At 37.9% G+C, this 23,849-nt stretch overlaps 2 protein-coding genes across 5 annotated transcripts in view; one reads left to right on the forward strand and one right to left on the reverse strand.

The window, feature by feature from the left end:
- The window catches only part of LOC118889925 (coiled-coil domain-containing protein 170-like), a 52,016-nt gene extending 34,171 nt beyond the window's left edge, over positions 1-17,845 (reverse strand). The window contains exons 1-3 of the mRNA XM_036842053.1: positions 17,705-17,845; positions 12,474-12,612; positions 6,636-6,764 (exon numbers count right to left, since the gene is read on the reverse strand). Of these exons, the coding sequence (XP_036697948.1) occupies positions 6,636-6,764; positions 12,474-12,612; positions 17,705-17,802 (366 nt within the window). The 5' untranslated portion in view covers positions 17,803-17,845. The remainder of the gene's footprint in view (positions 1-6,635; positions 6,765-12,473; positions 12,613-17,704) is intronic.
- A 979-nt stretch (positions 17,846-18,824) lies between these two features.
- Positions 18,825-23,849, forward strand: part of MTHFD1 (methylenetetrahydrofolate dehydrogenase, cyclohydrolase and formyltetrahydrofolate synthetase 1) — a 60,339-nt gene continuing 55,314 nt past the window's right edge. The window contains exons 1-2 of one of the 4 annotated variants that reach the window (XM_036841652.1): positions 18,911-19,107; positions 22,543-22,597. Coding sequence is in view for 2 of the 4 variants with exons in the window: in XM_036841650.1 (XP_036697545.1) it covers positions 20,040-20,055; positions 22,543-22,597 (71 nt within the window). In the remaining 2 variants the exon portion in view is untranslated. Of the gene's footprint in view, positions 19,175-20,024; positions 20,056-22,542; positions 22,598-23,849 lie in introns of those variants that run through there. The other 3 variants (XM_036841650.1, XM_036841651.1, XM_036841653.1) reach the window with 3 other exon arrangements.

Below are 23,849 nucleotides of genomic sequence, written 5' to 3' on the forward strand. Positions count from 1 at the left end.
TAGCTAGTTCTTCTGGATAACTTGCTGCAGCTTCTACATCAGCATTTGCTGCTTCACCTTTTACGTTATGGAAACAGCTGTTTCCTCAAACCTCATGACCCAGCCTCTGCTAACCTCAAACTTTTTTCTGCAGCTTCCTCACCTCTCTCAGCCTTCTTAGAATTGAAGAGAGTTAGGGCTTTGCTCTGGATTAGGCTTGGCTTAAGGGAATGCTGTGGCTGGTTTGATCTCTATCCCGATCACAAGAACTTTTCTCCATATCAGCAATAAGGCTGTTTCACTTTCTTATCACTCGTGTGTTCACTGGAGAAGCACTTTTAATTTCTTTCAAGAACTTTTCCTTTGCTTTCACAACTTGGCTAACAGTTTGGGGCAAAAGGCCTAGCTTTCAGCCTATCTCAGCTTTTGATACGCCTTCCTCACTAAGCTTAATCATTCCTAGCTTTTGATTTAAAGCAAGAGATGTGCAACTCATTCTTCCACTTTAACACTTAGAGGTCATTGTCGAGTTATAAATTGGCCTAATTTTAATATTGTTGTGTCTCAGGGAATAGGGAGGCCTGAGGAGAGGGAGAGAGATGGGGAATGGCAGTAGGTGGAGTAGTCAGAACTCACAACATTTATCAATTAAGCTCGCTATCTTATATGGGCACAGTTTGTGGTCCCCAAAACAATTACATTAGTAACATCAAAGCTCACTGACCACCACAACAAATACAATAATGAAAAAGTCTGAAATGTTGCAAAAGCTACCAAAATGTGACACAGAGGCATGAAGTGAGCAGATGCTGTTGGAAAAATAGTGCCCATAGACTTTCTCAAAGCAGGGCTGCCACAGACCTTCAATGTGTAAAAAGCGCAGTTATCAGTGAAGTGCAATAAAGTCAAACACAATAAAAGAGGTATGCCTGTTATCTTTTATATTAAAGAATCCAAATTTTTGAATAGTTTGATGTTGGATTTGAACATAATGAACCAGAAATATATTCAGAACTTAGCTAAATTTAGGTAACCCCCAAACTCAGATACAGCTTGTTGATAAAAGTTGTCAACAAAGGACTTATGTCTAGAATATATAAAGGACTCTAAACTCTCAGAAAACAATCTGATTAAAAAATGGGCAAAAGACTTGAACAGAAACTTTACTGGAAAGGATATGTGGATGGCAAATAAGCACATAAAAATAGGTTCAGGGACTTCCCTGGTGGTCCAGTGGGTAAGACTCTGTGCTCCCAATGCAGGGGGCCTGATTTCGATCCCTGGTCGGGGAACTAGATCCCACATGCATGCCACAACTAAGAAGTCCTCATGATGCAACTAAAAAAATAGATCCCACATGTCGCAGCTAAGACCCGGTCCAGCCTAAATAAATAAATAGTTTAAAAAAACAGGTTCAACATCACCCGCCATTAAGGATATGCAAATTAACCTAAATAGACATTTCTCCAAAGAAGACATACAGATGGCCAAGAAGCACATGAAAAGATGCTCAACATCACTAATTATTAGAGAAATGCAAATCAAAACTACAATGAGGTATCACCTCACACCAGTTAGAATGGGCATCATCAGAAAATCTACAAACAACAAATGTTGGAGAGGGTGTGGAGAAAAGGGAACCCTCTTGCACTGTTGGTGGGAATGTAAATTGATACAGCCACTATGGAGAACAATATGGAAGTTCCTTAAAAAACTAAAAATAGAATTACCATATGATCCAGCAATCCCACTGCTGGGCATATACCCAGAGAAAACGATAATTCAAAAAGACACATGCACCCCAGTGTTCATTGCAGCACTATTTACAATAGCCAGGTCATGGACGCAACCTAAATGCCCATCGACAGATGAATGGATAAAGAAGTTGTGGTACATACATACAATGGAATATTACTCAGCCATAAAAAGGAACAAAATTGAGTCATTTGTTGAGACGTGGATGGATCTAGAGACTGTCATACAGATTTTTTTTTTTTTGCCGACCCCCCCCAACCTGTCATACAGATTGAAGTAAGTCAGAAAGAGAAAAACAAATATCGTATATTAACGCATGTATGTGGAACCTAGAAAAATGGTACAGATGAACCGGTTTGCAGGGCAGAAGTTGAGACACAGATGTAGAGAACAAACGTATGGACACCAAGGGGGGAAAACCGTGGTGGGGTGGGGATGGTGGTGTGCTGAATTGGGCGATTGGGATTGACATGTATACACTGATGTGTATAAAATTGATGACTGATTAAAAAAAAAAAAGGATATGCAAATTAAAGCCACAATTTGATACCACTACACATTTATTAAAATATCTAAAATACAAAATAATGACAACACCAAATGCTGGTGAGGATGCAGAGAAACCAGATCACTCATACGTTGCTGGTAGGAAGATAAAGTGGTCCAGCTACTCTGGAAAATAGTTTGGCAGTTGCTTTTAAAACTAAATATGCAAATACCATATGACCCAGCTATTGTATTTTGGGGCACGTATCCCAGAGAAATGAAAAATTATGTTCACACAAAAACCTGTACATGCATGTTCATAGCAATTTTATTTGTGATAGCTAAAAAACCAACAAGTCAACAAGTGAATGGTTAAAGAAACTGTGGTACATACATACCACAATCTCAGCAATAAAAAGGACCAAACTATTGATACAACAGCTTGAACAAACCTCCAGGAAATTATGATGAATGAAAAAGCCAATCTCAAACAGTAACATATGCATGATTCTTTTGTATAACATTTTAAAAACAGCTTTATTAGGATATAATTCATGGATTCATCCATTTAAAGTATACAGTTGAGTGGTTTTTAGTATATTCATAGACTTGTGCAGCCATATTGAACAATTTTTTACTTTTTAAATTGAGATATAATCCACATACCATAAAATTCACCCTTTAAAGTGTACAATTCAGTTTTTAGTATATTTGCAGTTGTGCAACCCTCACCATGATCTAATTCCAGAACATTTTCATTATCCCCTAAAGAAACCCCATACCTGTAAGTAGCCACTCCCCATTCCCCCCTCCTCCTAGCTCCTGGCAACCACTAATCTGTTCTCTGTTTCTATGGATTTGCCTATTCTGTATATTTTATATAAATGGAATTGTATAATATGTTGCCTCTTGTGACTGGCTTCTTTTCATTTAGCATAATGTTTTCAAGGTTCATCCATGTTGGAGCATGAATCAGGACTTCACTCCTTTTTATGGCTAAATAATATTCTACTATACGGATATACCACATATTGCATATCTACTCATCAGCTGATGGATATTTGGGTTATGTCCACATTTTGGCTTTATGAAAAATGCTACAGTGAACATTCATTTACAAGTTTTTATGTGAATATAGTTCTAATTCTCTTATCTATCTACCCAGGAGTGGGATTGTTGGGTCATATGATAACTCTATGTTTAGCTTTTCGAGTATATGACTTTTTTTTTTCAGTATATAACATTTTTGAAATGACAACATTTTAGAAATGGAGAAGAGATTAGTGGTTGCCAGGAGTTGGGGATGGGAAGGAAGTGGGTGTGGATATCAAATGGCAATGGGAAGGATCTTTGTGCTGTTAAAACTAATTGTTCAGTATTTGATTGACTGTTTAGAACTTGATACACACAAACACACAAATGAGTACAAGTAAAACTGGGGGAACCTGAATAATATTGGTGGATTGTATTGTATCAATGTCAATATTTAGGCTGTTACATTATACCATAGTTTTGCAAAATTTGGGAGAAACTTTGCAAAATTTACAGTGGATCTCTCTGTATTATTTCTTAAAACTGCAAATGAATCTACAATTACCTCAATAAAAATTTCAATTAAAATTAATAATAACTGGTTCTCATATATTTTTCTTTAGCTGCAAAATTTATATTGCCTCCATTCGCCCCTCCAGAGCTGGCTGCATCTACCAGCTTTCTACTATTTGCCTTTTTACTACACTAAGGGAAGAAAACATCTTATCTGCAAAAAACACTGTCATATTGCCCTCACAAATAAAATTTTCCATGAAAATCAAATTAAAAATACTGGCAAAACACATTAAATTTATCTTAAATTTAAGACACTAGGCCTTATTATACACATTATCAGTAATTTTTTTTACAAGTTGTTTAACTTTTTTTTTTTTTTAATTTTTTCTTGGCCGTGCCGCATGGCTTGTGGGATCTTAGTTCCCCAACCAGGGATCGAACCCGGGCCCCCTTCAGTGGAAGTGCCAAGTCCTAACCGCTGGACCACCAGGTAATTCCCTGTTTAACTTTTATTACTACAGCAGCCCACCTAGCACTATGCAAGAGTTTTAGCTCAATATCATACTGCCTAAACTAGACAACACAATCACCAACTGAATACTTTAATATTTATCCCTTCTATACCTGGTTTTTCCTAAGTATAGCTCTTGCACCTGTTTCTCCATTATTGGACAGAAACACATGATAATTATTTTTGTATGTCCCACAAAGAGATAAAGTTAATTATAACAAAAGATTTAAATGTATGCAGTGAAGAGAAAAACTGTCTCATCAAGACAATTGTGCTCCTGTAGGATTAAATAATAGGTTATTGGAAAAGGGAAAGATGACTCACGCTGAAGGTACTCTACTGAAATCACTAGACTTTTTTTTTTTTAAATAAGTTTGACACAGTTAAACTGTCACTAATTTTTATTAAATTCAGAAAATGCCAATATGAGCTATGGAATACTTTTTAGTGTATATAGTATCTAAAATCAAGTCAAAATGAGCCCTTGTAGAGCCTTTTAGATATCTGTTTTGACAAATAGATGAAAAATATGTACAGGTACCAAATGCTTTATGTACATGTAGAAAATTGCTTTTAAGAAGCACTTGGAAATTCCTGAAAATAGCTTACATATTTTCTTTAAACAAGGTTTAAAACCTGTCTTTTTTGACAATTTGGTTTAAAAGGTTTTTTATGAATTAGGCATAGACATAAACCCTAATTGAATCCAAATCCAAATTATCAAAAATCCCAAACTTCAGAAGTGTTAGTAGTAAGTTATTCTGTGGAGAAGAAGAACAATGCTACCCATAGTAAAACTGCTACAATTTTCAGGGATTTGCATCACATTTTTTTCCTGAAAGAAAAAACAAATTAAGAAATGTCTCCAAAGTGTCATAAGATTTATTGTATCTATGTAAATTATGTTTAAATTTAATTTCTATTCACCTCTCTATGCTAAAAGAGGGAAAATGTTAGCATAAAAAATTGAAAGAATTATCTATCTATTTACATGAAACCTGGAGTCAGGCTATTGATAGATAAGATAGCAGAAAAGAACTTTAATGAGGTCCTGAGCAGAAAAGAGGTCTCAAGGAATAAAGCCACTCTTATGGGCTGAGTGTGTCCCCTCAAAATTCATATGTTGAAGTCCTAACACCTAGTACCCCAGAATGTGACTGTACTTGAGGACAGGGTGTTTAAAGAAGTAACTATGTTAAAGAGATCTTTAGGGTGAGCCCTAATTCAACATGACTGATGTTCTTAATGAGAAGAAGAAATTTGGACACAGTGACCAAGCAAAGACACGGAGAACAGATGGCCATCTACAAGCCAGGGAGATAGGCCTCAGAAGAAACCAACTGTCTCATCATGAAAAAAAAAAAAAAAGCAATTATGTGATGTGATGGACTTATTAACCAACCTTATTGTGGTAATATTTTGCAATACGTGTGTATATCAAATCACCACGTTGTACACCTTAAATTTACATAATGTTATGTCAGTTATATGGCAATAAAGCTGGGGAAAACATTAAAAAGAAGAAACTAGCCCTGCTGACACGTTATGTTGGACTTCTAGCTTCCAGAACTGTGAAAAAATAAATTTCTGTTATTTAAGCCACCCAGTCCGTGGCACTTTATTATGGCAGCCCAAGCAAACCAATACAGACACCATAGATAGCTACTTATTCAAAAGGCTGGTCAATGTCCCAATAAAAGCATTTAGAACATTTTACTTAAAGGTAACCATAGAGGCAATACAGACATAAGCAGCCACACCATGTTACCTTTAACAATGACACTGGCCTTTGGGATTCCAAACTTGGTTACCTATCTCTTGCAACAAATATTTTAGGGTACTTGAGTTCAACTAAAGAATTCCTATAGGCACTCTCTAGTTCATCACAGGGTGTCAAGGGAAAAGTCAAGGCATTTGCTACAAATGTGGTTTCTTTTTCATCTGTTGATATTACTCAGATGTTTCATTAAGTATTTAATAAGAGCAGTGGGTATTTGCCATTTGGTACTATATTGGAAAGTGGGAACTCACCCTTTCCACTGAAAAATGCTTAATAGATGTAACTATTATTATTATATACATTTTGAGCATGGCAGTTCCTAAGCAATGTTCTAATACTACAGCATTCAGCAGTAACTCAAAAGCGGCACTACGTATTATACCATCTTCAAAGGGACTTCTCTGGCAAAAGACAGATTTGGGTCTACATTAGTGCTCCTTGGTGATAAGAGGCTTCAATATTGAGAAAACAGCAAAACTGAGTTCAGATATTACTTTGAGCCTTTTATCACAATGTTTCTCTCCCTACAGAGGATATAATTTCCCATGGTGTTTTATTTTCAGGTAATCCATATACCTCAGCTAAAAGATTCTTGTATTTCACCAACAAACCAGCAAGGTCAGGATGGACTGGGTCAGCTGCCCTTTTGTTGCACGTGATTGGGTTCCTGGTGGGAACCACTTCAAGAGGTGGATCAAAACAAGCCTACAAAAAGAAATTTCAAATTAATTAATTAAACATGTAACCTATAATTCAAAAACCGCAATGTTTTAGCCCACACAAACTCAAGTAAGTAACTCTAAATAAAATACAACTTTAAAATATTCATTTTGAGGTGCTATCCTAACAAATAAAATAGGTCTCTAGAAAGTAGCAAGTAACATGTTAACCTAAAAGGCTACTTTACATTTTTCTAAAAATTCTTACCTGACAATTTACAACACCAGTGATAAGTAAATGCAGCACATCTAATAAACATAATTTCTGAGAGTGTAGGAATCAAGAAAACACATATAAAATGTCTGGGGAAATTTTAATTCACATCTAGTAAAACCTTTACAGAAACTTGAACTATTATAAGGTCACTGATGAAAGATTTACCAGTATTTGTTTTATTTTTGACTATAAATCAATTCCTATGCTTCTATCATTACACAAATTGATTTTTTTAAAAAATCTGATTTCAGTAAATCAACATCAATTTTGTGTTTCTTTCACACCTTACTGAGGGTAAAAATTAGGGAGATTTACCTGTATTGCAATATCTCCTCCTATTGTCAAAAGAGTGTATAATGTTCTAAATTTTAATTAGCATAACTGGTTAAGAACAAAGTTTATATGATTCAAATGAAGCCAAGAAAAATGTGTTAATCTAAATCTCTAAAAAGTATAAATATATCACATGGTGCTTAATGTATTAAAGGAACAAAATACATTTTTCTAAAGTTATCAGGTTTTAGAATTTTATGCTTACCAAGATACTAGGAACATAGGCCTGCACGAGAGAATACAAAATAACTATGTTTAAGTGTTTAAAAAAATAGAGAACTTTTGAAAATGTGATTAAGTCACAAGAGACCACAAAGAATTAACATATTGGAAAACATGTTGGAAAAACAACCAAATAAGACTCTTAGAAATAAAAAGTGTAATAGTTTTAATTTGAAAACTGGACACATTAAAAAGCAACTTAGACATAGCTGAGGAATGACTGAACTCAAATATGAAGGAAATTATCAAGCATATAGGAAAAAATAAATGGTGAAAGAGAGTTTAAAGGCAGAGAGATTGAAATGAGAAGGCCTATCATACATCTATTTGGAGTCCAAGAAGGCTACATTCTAGAGAATGGGGAAGAGACACTATTTGAAGAAATAATGTTTTGATAATTTTACAGAATTGTTGAAAGACACCAATCTAAGTGGTCTAGCAAATCCCAAGAAAAGTGACTAAAAAGAATTTCTTTACCTCCACACTCATAATGAAACTGCAGAACATCAAAGAAAGATCTAAAAAGAGGATAATAGAAAGGACAGATAATTACAAAGAAATAGCAGTTAGACTGGTGAGTGACTTCTCAATAGTAACAGAGGCTGAGAAACAGCAAAATGATATCTGTAATGTACTAAGAAAAATATATCATCTTTTACTGAGTCAAGATGCACAAATTTTCACATCTCTGCAACTGGGCTGCAGCTTAAAGTTGATGCTAATTCATATATGGATAGGTTAGCTGAAAACATACTTTCGAATTTCAAAATAGTGGATAAAATAGTAGTATTTCTTCAAATCAAGGATATAAGGTAACTGCCAACCAGAATTTTATACTTAAATTATGTTTTAAGATTAAGAGTAAAATAAAGATATTTTAGACAAACAAAAGTTGAATTTACCACCAATAGGTCCTCACTTAAGAGTATTCTAAAGGATGCATTTCACATAGAAAGAAAATGAACTCACAAAGTCTGAGATACAAGAAAGACTAGTAAAAAAAAGAACAAACAGTAAATATTATGTGGGTATATTTATATAAGCGTTAATTAATTTAAAAAGTGTGATTTATGGTATTGAAAATAAGGAATAGAACCAATGAGGACAAAAAAAGCATATACACTGAGAGGAGAAAAACAGTTTAAAGCACTATAAAATATTTATATTTCTCAAGAGTAACCATACAGATTTCAGTTAACTTTGCTAAGTATATATGTTAAAACAGCTAATATAACTAGTTAAACAATAATCATACAGCATATAACTTATCAACTAGTAGAAAAGGAAAAAATGGAATGAGAAAAAAGAAATAAATGCAACGCAACAAAACGAAAACAATCAGTTTTTGGTATGATAGAAGGGGGGAAGAGGAAACAAAAATAATGGGACAAATAGATTACACATATGATGATAGAAATACACCCAAATATTCAGTAATATCAATAAATGCAAATGGACTAAACTTTCCAGTTAAAAGCAAAGATTATCAATGTTATTCAAAAAAGCAAAAAACTGAAAACAACCCACATGTCAAATAAGAGTTTAATGGATAAGTAACTTATGGTATATTTGTACAATAGAATAATTATTGAATAATTGTACATAGATCAACACAAATCTCATGAAGTAAAAGAAGTAACAAAAACACAAAAGCAGTATAATTCTGTTAAATAAACTTTTAAAACAGATAAAATTAATATTTATTAGGGATACATATATGAGTGATAAGACTAGGAAGAGAAGCAAGGGAATGATAGACACAAAACTCAAATATCCACTATTTTTAAGTTTAGGTGGGAGTAAAGGGATTCAGTTAGTAAGGGGCACACAGGAAGATTCTAAGGTACTGGCAGTGTTTTATGAAACTAGGTGATGGGTTCATAGGTATTTGTTTTATTAACTAATCTGTGTGTATACATTTTATAGTTCTTTTCTATTTTTTTATTCTATTTTTTCTATATTATTTTATTCTTTTTATTCTATGTTTTAAAAAATGCATTCACAAAACAAAACTACATATTTTTTAAGATGCATATATATCCAAAGACATACGTCAAACATATTAGACTGAGATGAGATAGAAATGGAGATGGAGAAAAAATAAAGTGAGAGGGGCCTTGCACAGAAAGATGATACTGTACCATGAACTAAGCATGATTAACTTGACAGTGTACCTGAGATCTAAAACAAAAGGGCAAACTGATTAAAATGTGCTAAATGTCTTATTTTTAGTACACTACAATATCACTAAGATTTCAAACACCAATAATAAAAAGAAAAAAATAATACTATGTTCAATAAGGTTTTTAATTTATAAAAGTAAGAAATATTCAACCAGCAATTAATTTTTGTAGTCAAGTTCTTTCAAATACAGCTTGAAAACTTTTCTTATTTCATAGTTTAGAAGATATGAACAAGGAGACATGCTGTACAAGAATACTCACTGCAGCTTGTTTATATAAGAAAAAACTAAAATGTATAAAAACTGATATATTACTATAATTTGTAATGGAATTCTATGCAGCAGTTAACATGCCCAGACTAAATTTATGTGAATCAAAAAGAACTACTCTCAAAAACATAAGATTGAGTGCAAATAGCAACGTAGAAAGTTATGTCTAGTAGAATATCATTTATGTAATTTTTAAAGTCCCCAAAACAACATAAGAAGCATTCACATATATCTAAAAACATGGACATAAAGGCTATACACTTAGTTCAGAAGTTATCTCTGAAAAGGAAAAAAAATGGTCCAGGATGGTCCAGTAGTACTTTCACATAGACTTGTAATAGCAGCTGCCCTAACACCCTCATCTCTCACCACCCCAGACCCTGGGTCCATTCACTTCCCTTACAATCCAGTAACCAAGATGACTAATGCTCAGCAGCAGAGGCCCCAGGGCCTGCCCCAGTGCTAGGAGTGGCAAAGATCTTTACTGGTTGATGTCTGATCCTACTGTAAAATTTATTTATATCATCCATCCCAAGAGTGAAGAATGGGATCGGAGGTTACAAAATGGTCTTCAATTTTGTCAGTGAAGTTTTATTTCTTAAAAGAACAAGTGAAGCAAATTTGGAGAGAAATGTCAAATTTAAATCTGTGTGGTAGGTACGTGGCGTTGTATTAGTCTCTGTACTTTTCTGTATGCTTGAAATTAAACACACAAAAACTAAAGTTTACAAACATAATACAACTGACTTTTAAAATCACAAACTATAAGGCCATTATCAGAGGATAAGAAAAATTTTATGGTACTATATTATAGTTATAATTCAATTTAGATTTTAATATATATTAGTCCCAAAGAAAACATACGATATTATTTTTAAACTTACTGTTGCAAACTCAAGCTTTTTGTCTTATAATTGATTTAAAATAAAGTTCATAGTTAAATGAGGACATGTTGAAAATAAGATAATTACTTTATTAATATAAACTTTATAATTTTATAATGTACCAATATTTAAATATATTTTTATGGTGTTATCATATTTCATGAAAAATGGTAAAATAATTTTTTAAATTCCTAGAGGGATTCATGAGCATTTATGTACTTGAAAGGAGTTAAAGGTTGTGGAACACTGTCATTTTGCATTGTATCAGTTACTTCTTTTCCCCATTTTTATAGAGGTATAGTTGAAAATTAAAATTATGTATATACTTAAAGTATGTGACAATGTTTTGATACATGTATACATTGTGAAATAATCTTCACAATCAAGCTAATTAACATATCTATCGCCTCACACAGTTACCATTTTTTCTTTTTTTTGTGGTGAGAACATTTAAGATCTACCCTCTTAGCAAGTTTCAAGTATACAATATAGTATTGTTAACTATAGTCACATTGGTGAACATTAGATCTCCAGAACTTATTCATCTTGCATAACTAAAACTTTGTACCCTTTGACCAACATCTCCCCATTTCCCTTTTCCCTCTACCTCTGGAAATCACCATTCCACTCTCTGCTTCTGTAAGTTTGACTGTTTTAGATTTTACCTATACGTGAGATCACGTAGTACTTGTCTTTCTTTGTCTGGCTTATTTCAATTAGTAGAATGTCCTCCAGGTTCATCTATGTTGTTGAAGATGGGAGGATTTCCTTCTTTTTCAAAGGCTGAATGATATTGTTTTTAAAGAATACATATATCACATTTTCTTTATCCATTCATCTATTGACTTATTTTAACGTAATACATTTCCTTTCCTAAGAAAGAAACTAGGCTTGTCATTCTCATTTAAAGCAAATAGGGGATGGAAATAAACCACCCCCCGAAGCCTCCATCTTCACCCCCCAGCTCAAACTTCATCTCCTAGGAGCTACAAGCTAAAGAACAGATGGATCAGTCCACTGGTCTTAAAAATATCAACGGAAGAGATATCATCTGATCCAAGAGGGTATTTAATTTCCAGAGTCTCATTAGGATGCGGCCCTAATAAAGCTGCATACCAAATGGGTAATATGGGACAATAGAAAGGTGATGGGAGTCAGACTACTCAGTTCTGCCCCTAAATCACTGTGGCCCCTCTCCAGTGTTCAGTTTGCTAATCTGCAAGATGATGGGGTTGGATCAAATTAACTCAGAGGCCCTTTACAGTCTATTTTTATATTGTTTTGGGATCGTGGGCCTTGGTGAAATATCAGAACCACCAAAAAAGCAAAAATAAGTAAAATCCACTTTGAGGTTCCATTAGATTCAGATGTTTCCTTGCTTCTTGTTCTAGAGTCAAGCCAGGAATCAAAAGAAGTGAGAAATCATTTGACCTCATGTCTTGCATCATTCATTAGCAAAGGGTGCTAGCACAGGCAAGTGGGCAAACAGAACTGAACTTTCCTTTCTTTTAGCTCTCACTTGTGCAAGAGATTTACCTCTTCCTCCTGAAAATGGGGGAAAAAAATAAATGCCAGAGTACAACTCACCCCTGGGCTATTTTTCCGAGATGTGTAAGCTGATAGATGCCTGAGTTCCGATGGCTTGGCCTTGTGGGGCCCTTTGCTTTGGGCAGTAGCAAGCCTGCCTGGATTTGAATGGTTTAAAAACTGGAGAGGGCTTGACATGCTGGAGATAAAAGAAGAATGAAACAGATCTAGTAATGGTGAACTAAAGTGCTTCCAAGAAGAGTTTGCAGAGAATAGTCAGGAAGAGATGCTGAGGTCTGCCCAGAGTCAACGAAGTCTTCGGGAAGGTTCCACCTCAGATCCTTACAGTTTAGCCAGACCTCAGAAGGAGGTGCCCGCTGAACCTGTTGCTTGGACACAAGACAAATCTAGTTTCTAAAGATAGTATCAAAACACTGTTTAAATTATAACTGGTTGAAAACAGCCTGCTGATATACATATATGCACTTATAGTATCATACTTAAATGCTACTTGTGAATCATATCTTTAGACACTTTTCCTTCATTTTCAATTTCTGAATCAGAAATGCTAACTATATCTCTCAAGATTCAGCTAAAAGATAACGTCTAAAATGAGTTAACAATATAGCATGTGATAGCTCATAGTGCTCTTTCTGTCCCAGAGGAACAAAAAATGTAACCTCACATTATGAATGATTTTTATAAATTCAATCTCCCAAGAACTCAATACTGCCTTAAATCCATTTTCCCTATCCATTTCAATTCCATATATTATCTTTCTTTTCTAAAGTGAAAATAAAAGAAATAGAAGAAAGACATCTTCCAAATTAATACCCATGTATTTTATTAAGTGAAAAGATGAAGATTTCTTTTTTAAGATCAGAGAATGTACTCTAGTGGGAAAAAAGTGGCATTTAGAAACTGTGCACTGGAAGGGCTGCAAGTAAGTGGGGTATGAGTTTCTTTTGCTGGTGGTATCTCCCAGGAAATGGAACAGCCCCAGAATGAGAGGAATTTTTATAAGAGGAGGAAAAAAAAAAAAAAATCAGGTGGGTGTGATTTGAAGAACATGGAACAGAAGTATGAAGCCCTGGTTTTCTTTACTAACCCTGAAATCGGTTTTGAAATTCCTCTATTAATTTATTCTAGATTTATTGATACTGAAGACACTTATTAAAGAACAATTGTCTTTAATGAAACTTTAGTCTCGTCTTCATTTTAATTATTTGATACTTAAAATCATTACTATATCAATTCCTTTTCTAAGAACCAAAGAAGAGACTTAAAAGAACAACTAAAATTTTGGTGAATTGAAAAGGGAGAATAAACTGCTCCTCAGTCCTGGCACAAGAATCATACTGGAGACAAAGGTCTTCTTAAGAATCCTATTCTCTGCTTTTATTTTTATTTCCTTACCATTTTATGAATCTTATGCTCTATTAAAAACTTGTTAGTTTCACTCATATTGCCTCTAAGAAAAAAGCTACTATGTGAGCCAAAATATATCCCCAGAAGCATGAACTGATCCTGCAGTATCTCAAGTACCACCTCCTTCCTTGATTCACGCAAGGTGAGGGTAATCTCTCTCTCCTCCTAACTCTTATAGTATACGAGCTATACTTTTCCTTTGATCGTTATCTCATTCAATATTGTATCATGGGGACTTCCCTGGTGGCACAGTGGTTGAGAGTCCGCCTGCCAATGCGGGGGACACAGGTTCAAGCCCTGGTCCAGGAGGATCCTGCATGCTGCGGAGCAACTAAGCCCGTGCACCACAACTACTGAGCCCACGCACCACAGCTGCTGGAGCCCGTGTGCCTAGAGCCGGTGCTCCGCAACAGGAGAGGCCACCGCATGAGAAGCCCGCACACCGCAGCAAAGAGTAGCCCCCACTCACTGCAACTAGAGAAAGCCCGCGCCCAGCAACAAAGTACCAACGCAGCCAAAAATAAATAAATAAATAAATTTATTTTAAAAAAATATATTGTATTATGTAAAAATCTTAGGTCTCCTACTAAATTAAAGGTACATTAAGAGCAGAATCTATTTCTGGTTTATCTCTATCATCCCATATGAGGAACAAAAACTACAGATTGAACAACTAAAGAACCCAACAGGTTCTTTCAAAAAAACCACCCTTATATACATATACAAAGTTAACTTATATAGGTGATAGTACTGTTCTCCCAAACTTACCTTATAGAAATATAATAAAAATATAATAGGAGTCTGAAGTAAAAAATAGAATATGGCAATATGACACAATTATTCTGTGAATTTAGGTTTCTACATAACTTTATTTTTTTTTTTCTTAACTTTGTTTTTTACACAGTCATAAGATTTATCAATACTCACATTAGAGGACTTCCCTTGTGGTGCAGTGGTTAAGAATCCGCCTGCCAATGCAGGGGACACGGGTTCAAGCCCTGGTCCGGGAAGATCCCACATGCCGCGGAGCAACAAAGCCCGTGTGCCACAACTACTGAGCCTGTGTTCTAGAGCCCACGAGCCACAACTACTGAGCCTGCGTGCCACAACTACTGAAGCCCGTGTGCCTAGAGCCCACGCTCCACAACAAGAGAAGCCACCGCAATGAGAAGCCTGCGCACTGCAACGAAGAGTAGCCCCGGCTCGCCACAACTAGAGAAAGCCCGTGCACAGCAACCAAGACCCAACACAGCCAAAAGTAAATAAGTAAAAAATAAGTAAATTAAAAAAAAAAAACAACTCACATTAGAAAGATACAGTATGCTATGCTTCATTTAGTGGAAAGTAAAAACCATAAATTTTTACCATATCAGGCACAAGAGAAAATTCCAAATCCAAGGTCAATTCTAGAAGAAACCTGAATTGGCCAGTATGAGTGGCTGCCCTGCACTATTTACCAAAAGAATGTTTGCACATCAAAGGAGCTGTTGCTAGGAGAATGTATCACAGAGGTCCAGGGAAGGGCAAAGAGACCTCCTAAAGTGATAAAGTAAGGCCTGTGGGTCTTTATTTCCCTAATTAATGAAGTGAAAACATAAAATGGTTTCATCAAGCATGAGCGAACTTAACAACTCTTAGGAAAGTGATCCCACTGAAAGTAAACATTCCAGCAAAGGTAAAACTTATATTTTGGGGCTTTCTCTTGTGAAATTCTTGGAATAGGTCAAATTTTTGTACTTCAATACTTACACCTTATCAAGAAAGAAGTGTTTTGAAAGGAGGAGAAAAATGATGATTCCATCTACTATTCCTAAAGCAAGAGATGATTTGTCTGAAAAACTGGTATTCTAATTCTAAGAAATTATGTCCCTATTATGTATTCTTGATACCAGAATCACTAGAATTATACTTCAAATATCATCTAATCTAGTGGTTCTCAACCCTGCCCACCCATTAGAATCTCAAAGATAACTTCAAAAAATACTGATACTCTGACACTACCCCAAGTTCTGACTTAATTGGTCTGCAGTGGAGAGCCTAAGCAGAAATATTTTAAAAAATCTACACAGGTAATTCTAGTGTGACTTTAGGGTTGAGAACGACTGTTCCCCTATCTTCATTTACATATGATAAAAATGAGGCAGGGATAAAATTAGTATTAATAGGAATGAGAGTAATAGTTTAATAACTAAACCAGGAAAATAAGAAATATCCATTTTTTCCCTCTAAAACTAGATTTTAAAAATTACATCCCCAAGCAGCAGAAACATAACTATGAACAAGACAGGAAATTTCTTATAAAGCTGAAATTCTGGTGGAAAAAGAAAAAGATAGTAAACAAGTATATAAATAAATAAAATCATTTTAGATAGTGTTCAGTGCTGTGAATAAAATAGGCTAATGTGATAGTAACGAGGAGGTAAGTGAGGGGGCAGTTTTTGATAATGTAATCAAAGAAGGCCTGCTTTGAATATATTAACATAAATCATATTATACATTTTACTGGATAACCTGCCTTGATCATTTAACAATTTGTGAAAGTTATCTTACAGTGCATCTATAGTATATATCCATTGTTCCTTTAACAACTTCATCCATCCTGATGGAGATTTTATTGTTTTTTACTATGGAAATTGATGCTGTGAGGAACACTTTTATACATATATGTTTGTATATACGTGTACTTATTACTCTAGGATGAATTCCTAGAAGTGGAATTACAAGATCAAAGAAAGCACACATTAAAGTTTTGATAGATATTATCAAATAACCCTCAAAATTTTTGTAAAAATGGAACTTCTGCAGAAAGGATACACATTTTTTCAAGCAACTGCCATTAACAGGATTTGAATAAAAATATTTTATCTTTCTATTCTCTGTGAAATGATCGGTTCTCAGTCTTTATCTTATTTGACCAATCTGCAATATACTCGGCAGAATTAGTTACCTCTTATTCCTGTGAAACACTTTCTTCTTCACTTGTCTTCTAAGGCTGCATGCTCTCGGAGTTTTTTCTCATAACACGCTGGACTCCTCAATCTTCCTTCCTGGTTCCTCCTCATCTCTTTGAATTCTAAATATTGAAGTGTCCTAGGCATCAGTCCTAGGTCCTCTCTCTACCTACACTCATTCTCTTCCTGGGCGCTCATCCAATCTCACGGATTTAGCTATCGTATCTCTCGTTTATATGAATATCACTAAGACATCTGGATGTCTAAGAGGCATCTAAAAACATCTAAAAACTTATTTCATCTCTGTAATGGCAACTCCATCTACCAGTTGCTCAAACCAATCCCTCGCTTTTTTTTTCTTACACCCTACCTTCCTCTCTTTATTGAGGTTTCTGCTCAAGTCAGATTCCCCAGAGAAGCCTCTCTTAGCACACTTCTAAAACAGCACTCTCCTGCCTCCCACCACCATTCCCTATCCTCTTAGCTTGCCTATTTTTTAAAAATGCTAGGTCTCAATATCTAAAATTAGAGCACATATTTCTTTAATTGATCATTAGCTGATGGGGGGGGCAACTTTATTGGTTCACCGTGGTATCTCTAGCACCTAGAGCAGTGTCTTTTGTTGTTGACACAGTAGCTACTCAGTAACTATCTGCTCAATGAATGAATGAATTAATTGTACAGGTCACATAGAGATATTACAGTTGAAAACCAGGCCGTTAAGGTGCAAAGGCAACATATTTGAAACATCCAGTTTTGGTCCTAATTCTAGGCACAGCTATGCATCTTTGACTAGTTATCCTTCAAAGTCTATTTCTACATCTGTAAATCGGGGTTTATGTCATCTCCCTCAGCAAACAAGAAGCTGTAGTCAATGTCTATTTAGTATTACAATCACAAAAGTTTCACTACCTGTAATTTTCCAGGAACATCTGCTTCAATTTTCGTCTTAATTTCAGTTGTCCAGGTATAACATAATGTGACGGTATGTATTCAGAAGTCCCTAACATTTTAAAGTTATTATACAGTTGGCCCTCAGTATTTTTGAGTTCCGCATCCTCAGATTCAACCAACCCTGGGTCAAAAATTATTTAAAAAAAAAAACGTTCCAGAAAGTTCCAAAAAGCAAAACTTGAATTTGCAGCATACCAGCACCTATTTATATAGCATTTACCCTGCATCAGTAATCTAGAGATTACTGATCTAGAGTAATCTCGGGAGTATGCACGGGAGTATGTGCTTAGGTTATATGTAAAAACTACTACATTTTTTATAACGGATTTCAGCATTTGCGGATTTTAGTATCTGTGGGTCGGTCCTGGAACCAATCAGAAACTTGCAGGCCCAGTCCTCGCAAACACCCCAGCTGCCTTCCAAGAGGGAGGAGTGTCTGCCCCTGTCAGTCACTAGGCATCCAGTTTATGTAAGGCCCGCGTCCTTTCTCCAACCCCAGATCTGCGTGGGGGAATCTGGCAAAATCTAGACTCGCAAAGCTGACGACCCTCCCCGTACTGGCCAACTTGGGGTTATCCACACCCTCAGGGAGCCACGCGGCGCTCCAGCTCCACCGACCTGAAACAGCGGGTTGGGTTTCAACCATGGCGGAGCATCAGCTTCACCTGAGGAGATTTTAAAAACAGTCAGAGGCGCCACCCACACTGTCCGATTCAGTTTCGGGGTGGGGGCCCCGACACCAGTCTGACGCAGCCGGGGAGCGAGAACGCCGGACGCCACCCCACACTCTGCAGGTCTACCCCCTGCCGGCCAGCCCGGCGCCCAGCCAAGCTCCCCACGCGGGAGCCGGGCCAGAACACTCCAGCAGGAGCCCCGCCCCCTTAGCCCGCGCAGGCCTCCCGCGCCAGCCAAACTGGTCTCCTGCGAGACCGCCCCTCGGCTCCGCCCCCTGCCCCGCCACCGAAAGGCTGGAATCGGGGGTGATTCCCTCTTCAGCTGCTTCCCCGCCCACACGATGGCGCATTCTGGAAAGGGTCCTTCCACCAGCCAATCATTTCCTCCATCCAGTCTTCCACAGAGTTCCCTCATCTTCCCGTGGCATTTCAGACCCTCCCTCTATTCAGCTTTTCGCTGCTTGAGGGGCCTACGTCCGTCTGGACCGCGCACGCGCGCATCCAAGTCCAGGGGAGCGCACGCGCAGGAGCAGGGTCGGTCTGGGCGGTCGCTAAGCACGTGTGTTGGGCAGTCCCGCGCAGCAGTGGCGAGAGTCGAACCTCGGTTTTGTCGGTGACCATTGTGGGCAGCGGACTTACAGAGGTCATGGCGCCGGCGGAAATCCTGAACGGGAAGGTCATCTCCGCGTAAGGACCTGTCATTGTTGTTAGGGCGTGTTGGGCTGCTGGCGAGGGCTGTGAGCAGGGTGTGCAGGTCCCTAAGGACCCTTTTTTTTTTCTTGCTGGGGGGAGAATTGTAGCCTAAGAGTCTGGCCAGCCGGGTGGGGAGGGAGGACATTGTCCTGAGCCCTTCACACCTGAAGACCGGTTCCCTACAACCAAAGAAAGGGGCCTAGTGGCTGTGCCCGCTGGCTCCTATGCTTCTGGGACAAGTTCTCTTACTCACCCCGACGACTATGCTCCCAGAAGTGCAGCTGCCAGACGAGAGAGTAGTTTGGGTTGCCTGCAGCATCCCAGTCAGAACTCAGAAATCCAGTTAATTCCCTTGCCCTGTAATTTGGAGGTGAGGAGACTGAGATTAGTGAGGTAACAAGGTTACAAGGCTGATTAGTGGCAGAGGGTCTCCTTCCAGACCATAGCTTTTCCCACTGCACCAGTCATCATTTGCTAAGTGGAACCCACTAAACGTTTTCTTTTTCCGTCAATTTCATGCCCCTCTGACAGCTATCGCCTGTGTCCTGGTCCTAGATTTACTTTCTAGTTTGGCTCTTGAGTCCTGACAGTATTTTCTATTCCTTTTGACCTCTGCCATTTCTACCCTATGGGAAATCTGAATGCTTCGCTAGTGGATATGATTGCCAGACTTAATTCCCTGGGAGTAACACCTGGCTGGGAGGTGACTGGTGGGGAAAGATGAAAGTAGAAGGGGAAAGGATATATTTTGTGTGATCCACCTGGAGGTTGCTCTTGGGACCTTGGACCTCACCAGTTATTTAGTAACAACTGTAGCTGGCAACAGTAATTGCCCCATGAAGCCGTAATTTTGTGAGCAGAGGTTTTTGAGTGAATTATAGAGTCACTGGCAGTGAAACCCACCTTGGGTTTCCTGGAAGACAGAGATGGTGGACAAAGAAGGTGAGATGTAAATTAGATGGTGGTGAATCTTTCACATTGGTGAGGAGGAACCCCAAACGTTTACATTAGAAATCACAATACTTACACCTGAGCGCTTTTCTGCATGTGGTTTGCTAAACTGCATTGTTTGTGCTTGAGCTTCGTTTTTTGTTTGCTTATATTTCAAACCCAGTCCCTTAATCAGTAGCTTTTCTTGATAAAATCTTCTTTTTAGAAAGACTGGTTGTGAAGAGATAATTTAGGTTTGCTTCTTGGCAGGCTACTGAGAATAGGTGCTTACTGGATATGTTTTGGTTGAGTGGAGAGCAAGTTAAATATACTTGTAAGCTCCGTAAGGGCAAATACATGCATTCTTTTATTTGTGTCTATATCCAAAACACCTAGAAACCTTCTTTCACTCCTTACTAGTTTTGTGGCATTAAGCAAATTAGCTAACCTCTGTGCCAGAATTTTCTCAAATGTAAAATAAAGATAATATCTAGGCCACTGAATTGTTAGGAAAATTAAATGAGTTCCTAACTGAAGAGCATTTAGAATTGTTCCTGGTACATAATAAGTGTTCAATACAAGTTAGCTGTTAACGATTAGTAATTAGTTAATGTATACAGAGATGATTGATTCATTATCTCTTTGACAGTGATAGTTGCCTTGAGATTCATTCCTTTTTTTTTTTTTTTTTAAATTTTATTTATTTTTATTTATTTATTTATGGCTGTGTTGGGTCTTCGTTTCTGTGCGAGGGCTTTGTCCAGTTGTGGCAAGTGGGGGCCACTCTTCATCGCAGTGCGCGGGCCTCTCACTATCGCGGCCTCTCTTGCCGCGGAGCACAGGCTCCAGACGCGCAGGCTCAGTAATTGTGGCTCACGGGCCCAGCTGCTCTGCGGCATGTGGGATCTTCCCGGACCAGGGCTCGAACCCGTGTCCCCTGCATTGGCAGGCAGACTCCCAACCACTGCACCACCAGGGAAGCCCCATTCCTTTTTTTGTTTAATATTTATTTATTTATTTGGCTGCGCCAGGATCTTCATTGCTGCCTGTGGGGTCTTCGTTGCGGCATGCAGGATCTTTAGTTGCATCGTGTGGGATCTAGTTTCCTGACCAGGGATCGACCCCAGGTCCCCTGCACTGGGAGCGTAGAGTCTTAGCCACTGGACCACCAGGGAAGTCTGGCCTTGAGATCTATTTCAGTGGTTCTCAATGTTAGCTACAGATTAAAATCACCTTGGGAGCTTTTGGTTTTGATATTTCTTTTTATTTACATATGAATACATACAGAGAAGTGCACCTGTCGTCGGTGTACAGCTCAATGAGTTTTTCATTACTCAACTTGAGTAGCACCCAGTAAGAAATGACAGTGTTGGCATTCCAGAAGCCCCTCTCTCACTCCCATCCCATCACCATCCCCAACAAAGGTAATCACTATCCTGACTTCCAACACTGCAGATTAGTATTGCCTGGTTTTGAACTTTATATAAATGACATCATACAGTATAAAGTCTTCTGTGTCTGGCTTCTTTCAGTCAATGTTGTGTTTCTTAAATTATTTCATGTTGCAGGTAGTTGTAGTTCATTTACTCTCATAGCTGTTTTGTATTCTATATGAATATGCCACTATTTGCTTATCCATGGACATTTTGGTTTCTAGTTTTGGGTGACTATGAATAGTGCTATGAGCATTCTTTCATATGTCTTTTCGTGGAACATATAATATATACCTTTCTGTTGGTTACATCCCTAAGAGTAGAATTGTGGAGTAATAGGACATATATATGAGCAGTTTTATATAAGTAGAAATTGACAATCTTTTCCAAGGTAGTTTTACTAACTTATATTCATAGGAAGCTTCAATGCTTGGTACCCACACAGACTGATTTAATTGGAATTGCTAGCAATAAGCCACTGGACTCAATATTTTAAAAATCTTTTAAAAGCTCATCCTTTGATTCTAATGCATCTTGAAGGTTGAGAACCACTTATCTAAAGCCTTAACTCTTTTTTTTTAAATTTTTAAAAAATTTATTTGGTTGCGCTGGGTCTTAGTTGTGGCACACGGGCTCCTCAGCTGTGGCATGCGAACTTAGTTGCGGCATGCATGCGGCATCTAGTTCCCTGACCAGGGATTGAACCCGGGCCTCTTGCATGGGGGCGACGGAGTCTCAACCACTGTGCCACCAGGAAAGTCCCTAAAGCCTTAATGCTTAAGTCCAAGTTTCATCAATGAGGAGGAATAGGGCAGTGATTTGGTGGCAGGTACTGAAAGCATTCTCTGGAAATGACTGTTCCAGGTACTGTTCCAGGTACTGTTCCTCTCCCTTGTTGGCTCAGAAGTAACATAGCTAATCTTTTACAGTGCCCCGTGGTTGAGCAATCAATTGAACTAATTGATACTAGTTCCTACTAACACAATTCATAAACAAGCACTAAGACTACGGACTTTGTACTTACAGAAGATTTTTCTTTAATGTGCTTATCAAATGGCTCTTTCAGATGCTGCCACAGCGTGGCACCTTGACCTTCATGGAGAGCTTGACTCCAGGAGCAGGTAGAGCTCACAATTCCTCAGAGAAGAGGAGCTCTGGAACGGGGGACAGCCTGCTTGGTTCATGAAGTAGTGCAGTGCCTCAGCTCCCCATGCTGAGGCTGCAGCAGGCAGCAGACCCTTGGCCATGGCCCTGGGGGAATCCTGAACAAGAAGGTGGTTCTTAGAGCTTGAGTAGGTTGGGCTGCAGGTAGAGGGTCTGGGCAGGGTGTCCCTACCTTCCTCTTTTACTAGGCCAGGGACACTCTTGAGAGGAAAGGTAAGTGAACTTCTTACATTGCAGCCAGGGATCCTGGTGTCAAAGGGAAGGGTCCCTCATTCCCCAGATTTGCAGGTCAGCTTCCTTGTTTGCCACCACTGTTGGGCCTCTCTGGGGACCAATTTGCAAGCCTTCAAGCTCCCTGGGCAGTTTCTTCTCTGATGTAGTATTTGAATTGTAAAATTTCTTCCTTGGAGGGAGGAAGGATGGGGCAAGTCAAGAATTCCACAGTCAGAATTTCTCCAGAATCTAGTTCACTGCCCATCCTATCCTGCAAGCTGAGGAAATAGTTGAGGCAAGAAAAGTGATGTGATTTGGCCAAAGGTTACTCGGCTGGTTAATGGCAGAGGCTCAATTAGAACCAAGGTCTTCACCCAGTACATGGTGCTTCTTACTTTGTCAGGCACTTACTACTTTTGCTAAAAGGAATTTCATAAACTAATTTTTTTTAATTTATAGCAGTCTTCCTCTTGTTGCCATGCTTCCCATTCTGCTGAGAAGGCCATCCCTGACTTTTCTCTACTTTTATGTATTCTCCCTTTATATCTTTCTGGTAGCCAGGACTGGACAAAATTCACCATTCCAGATTCCTTCTCTGCCTATGGGAAACCTGGATCTAGTTGCCAGTTGTGTCCCTTTGGAAGGAACACTTCCATTTCTTCCTTAGGGGAGTTCCAAGGTTGTAGGCTGGATTTGAAAATTGGGGGGAGATCTGAGGGTTAGGGACAAATATGTGTTTCTGGATATTTATTCACTTAATAAATATCTGTGTGCCTCCTATATGCCAGGCACTCTTCAAAGCCACGAGACTATAACAGTCAACAAAACAGCCCACATCCCTACCCTCGTGGAGTCTCCGTCCTGATACGTAGAGACAGATGGTAAAACTGGTAAAACAGAATGTAAGGTAGTGAGAAATGCCAAAGAGAAAACCAGAGCAGGGAAGAGGGACAGATTTCTGAGGCATGGGGGTTATAATTTTGAATATGGGAATTA

The sequence above is a fragment of the Balaenoptera musculus genome, chromosome 2 (assembly GCF_009873245.2).
Source record: "Balaenoptera musculus isolate JJ_BM4_2016_0621 chromosome 2, mBalMus1.pri.v3, whole genome shotgun sequence".
Classification (NCBI taxonomy): Eukaryota; Metazoa; Chordata; class Mammalia; order Artiodactyla; family Balaenopteridae; genus Balaenoptera; species Balaenoptera musculus.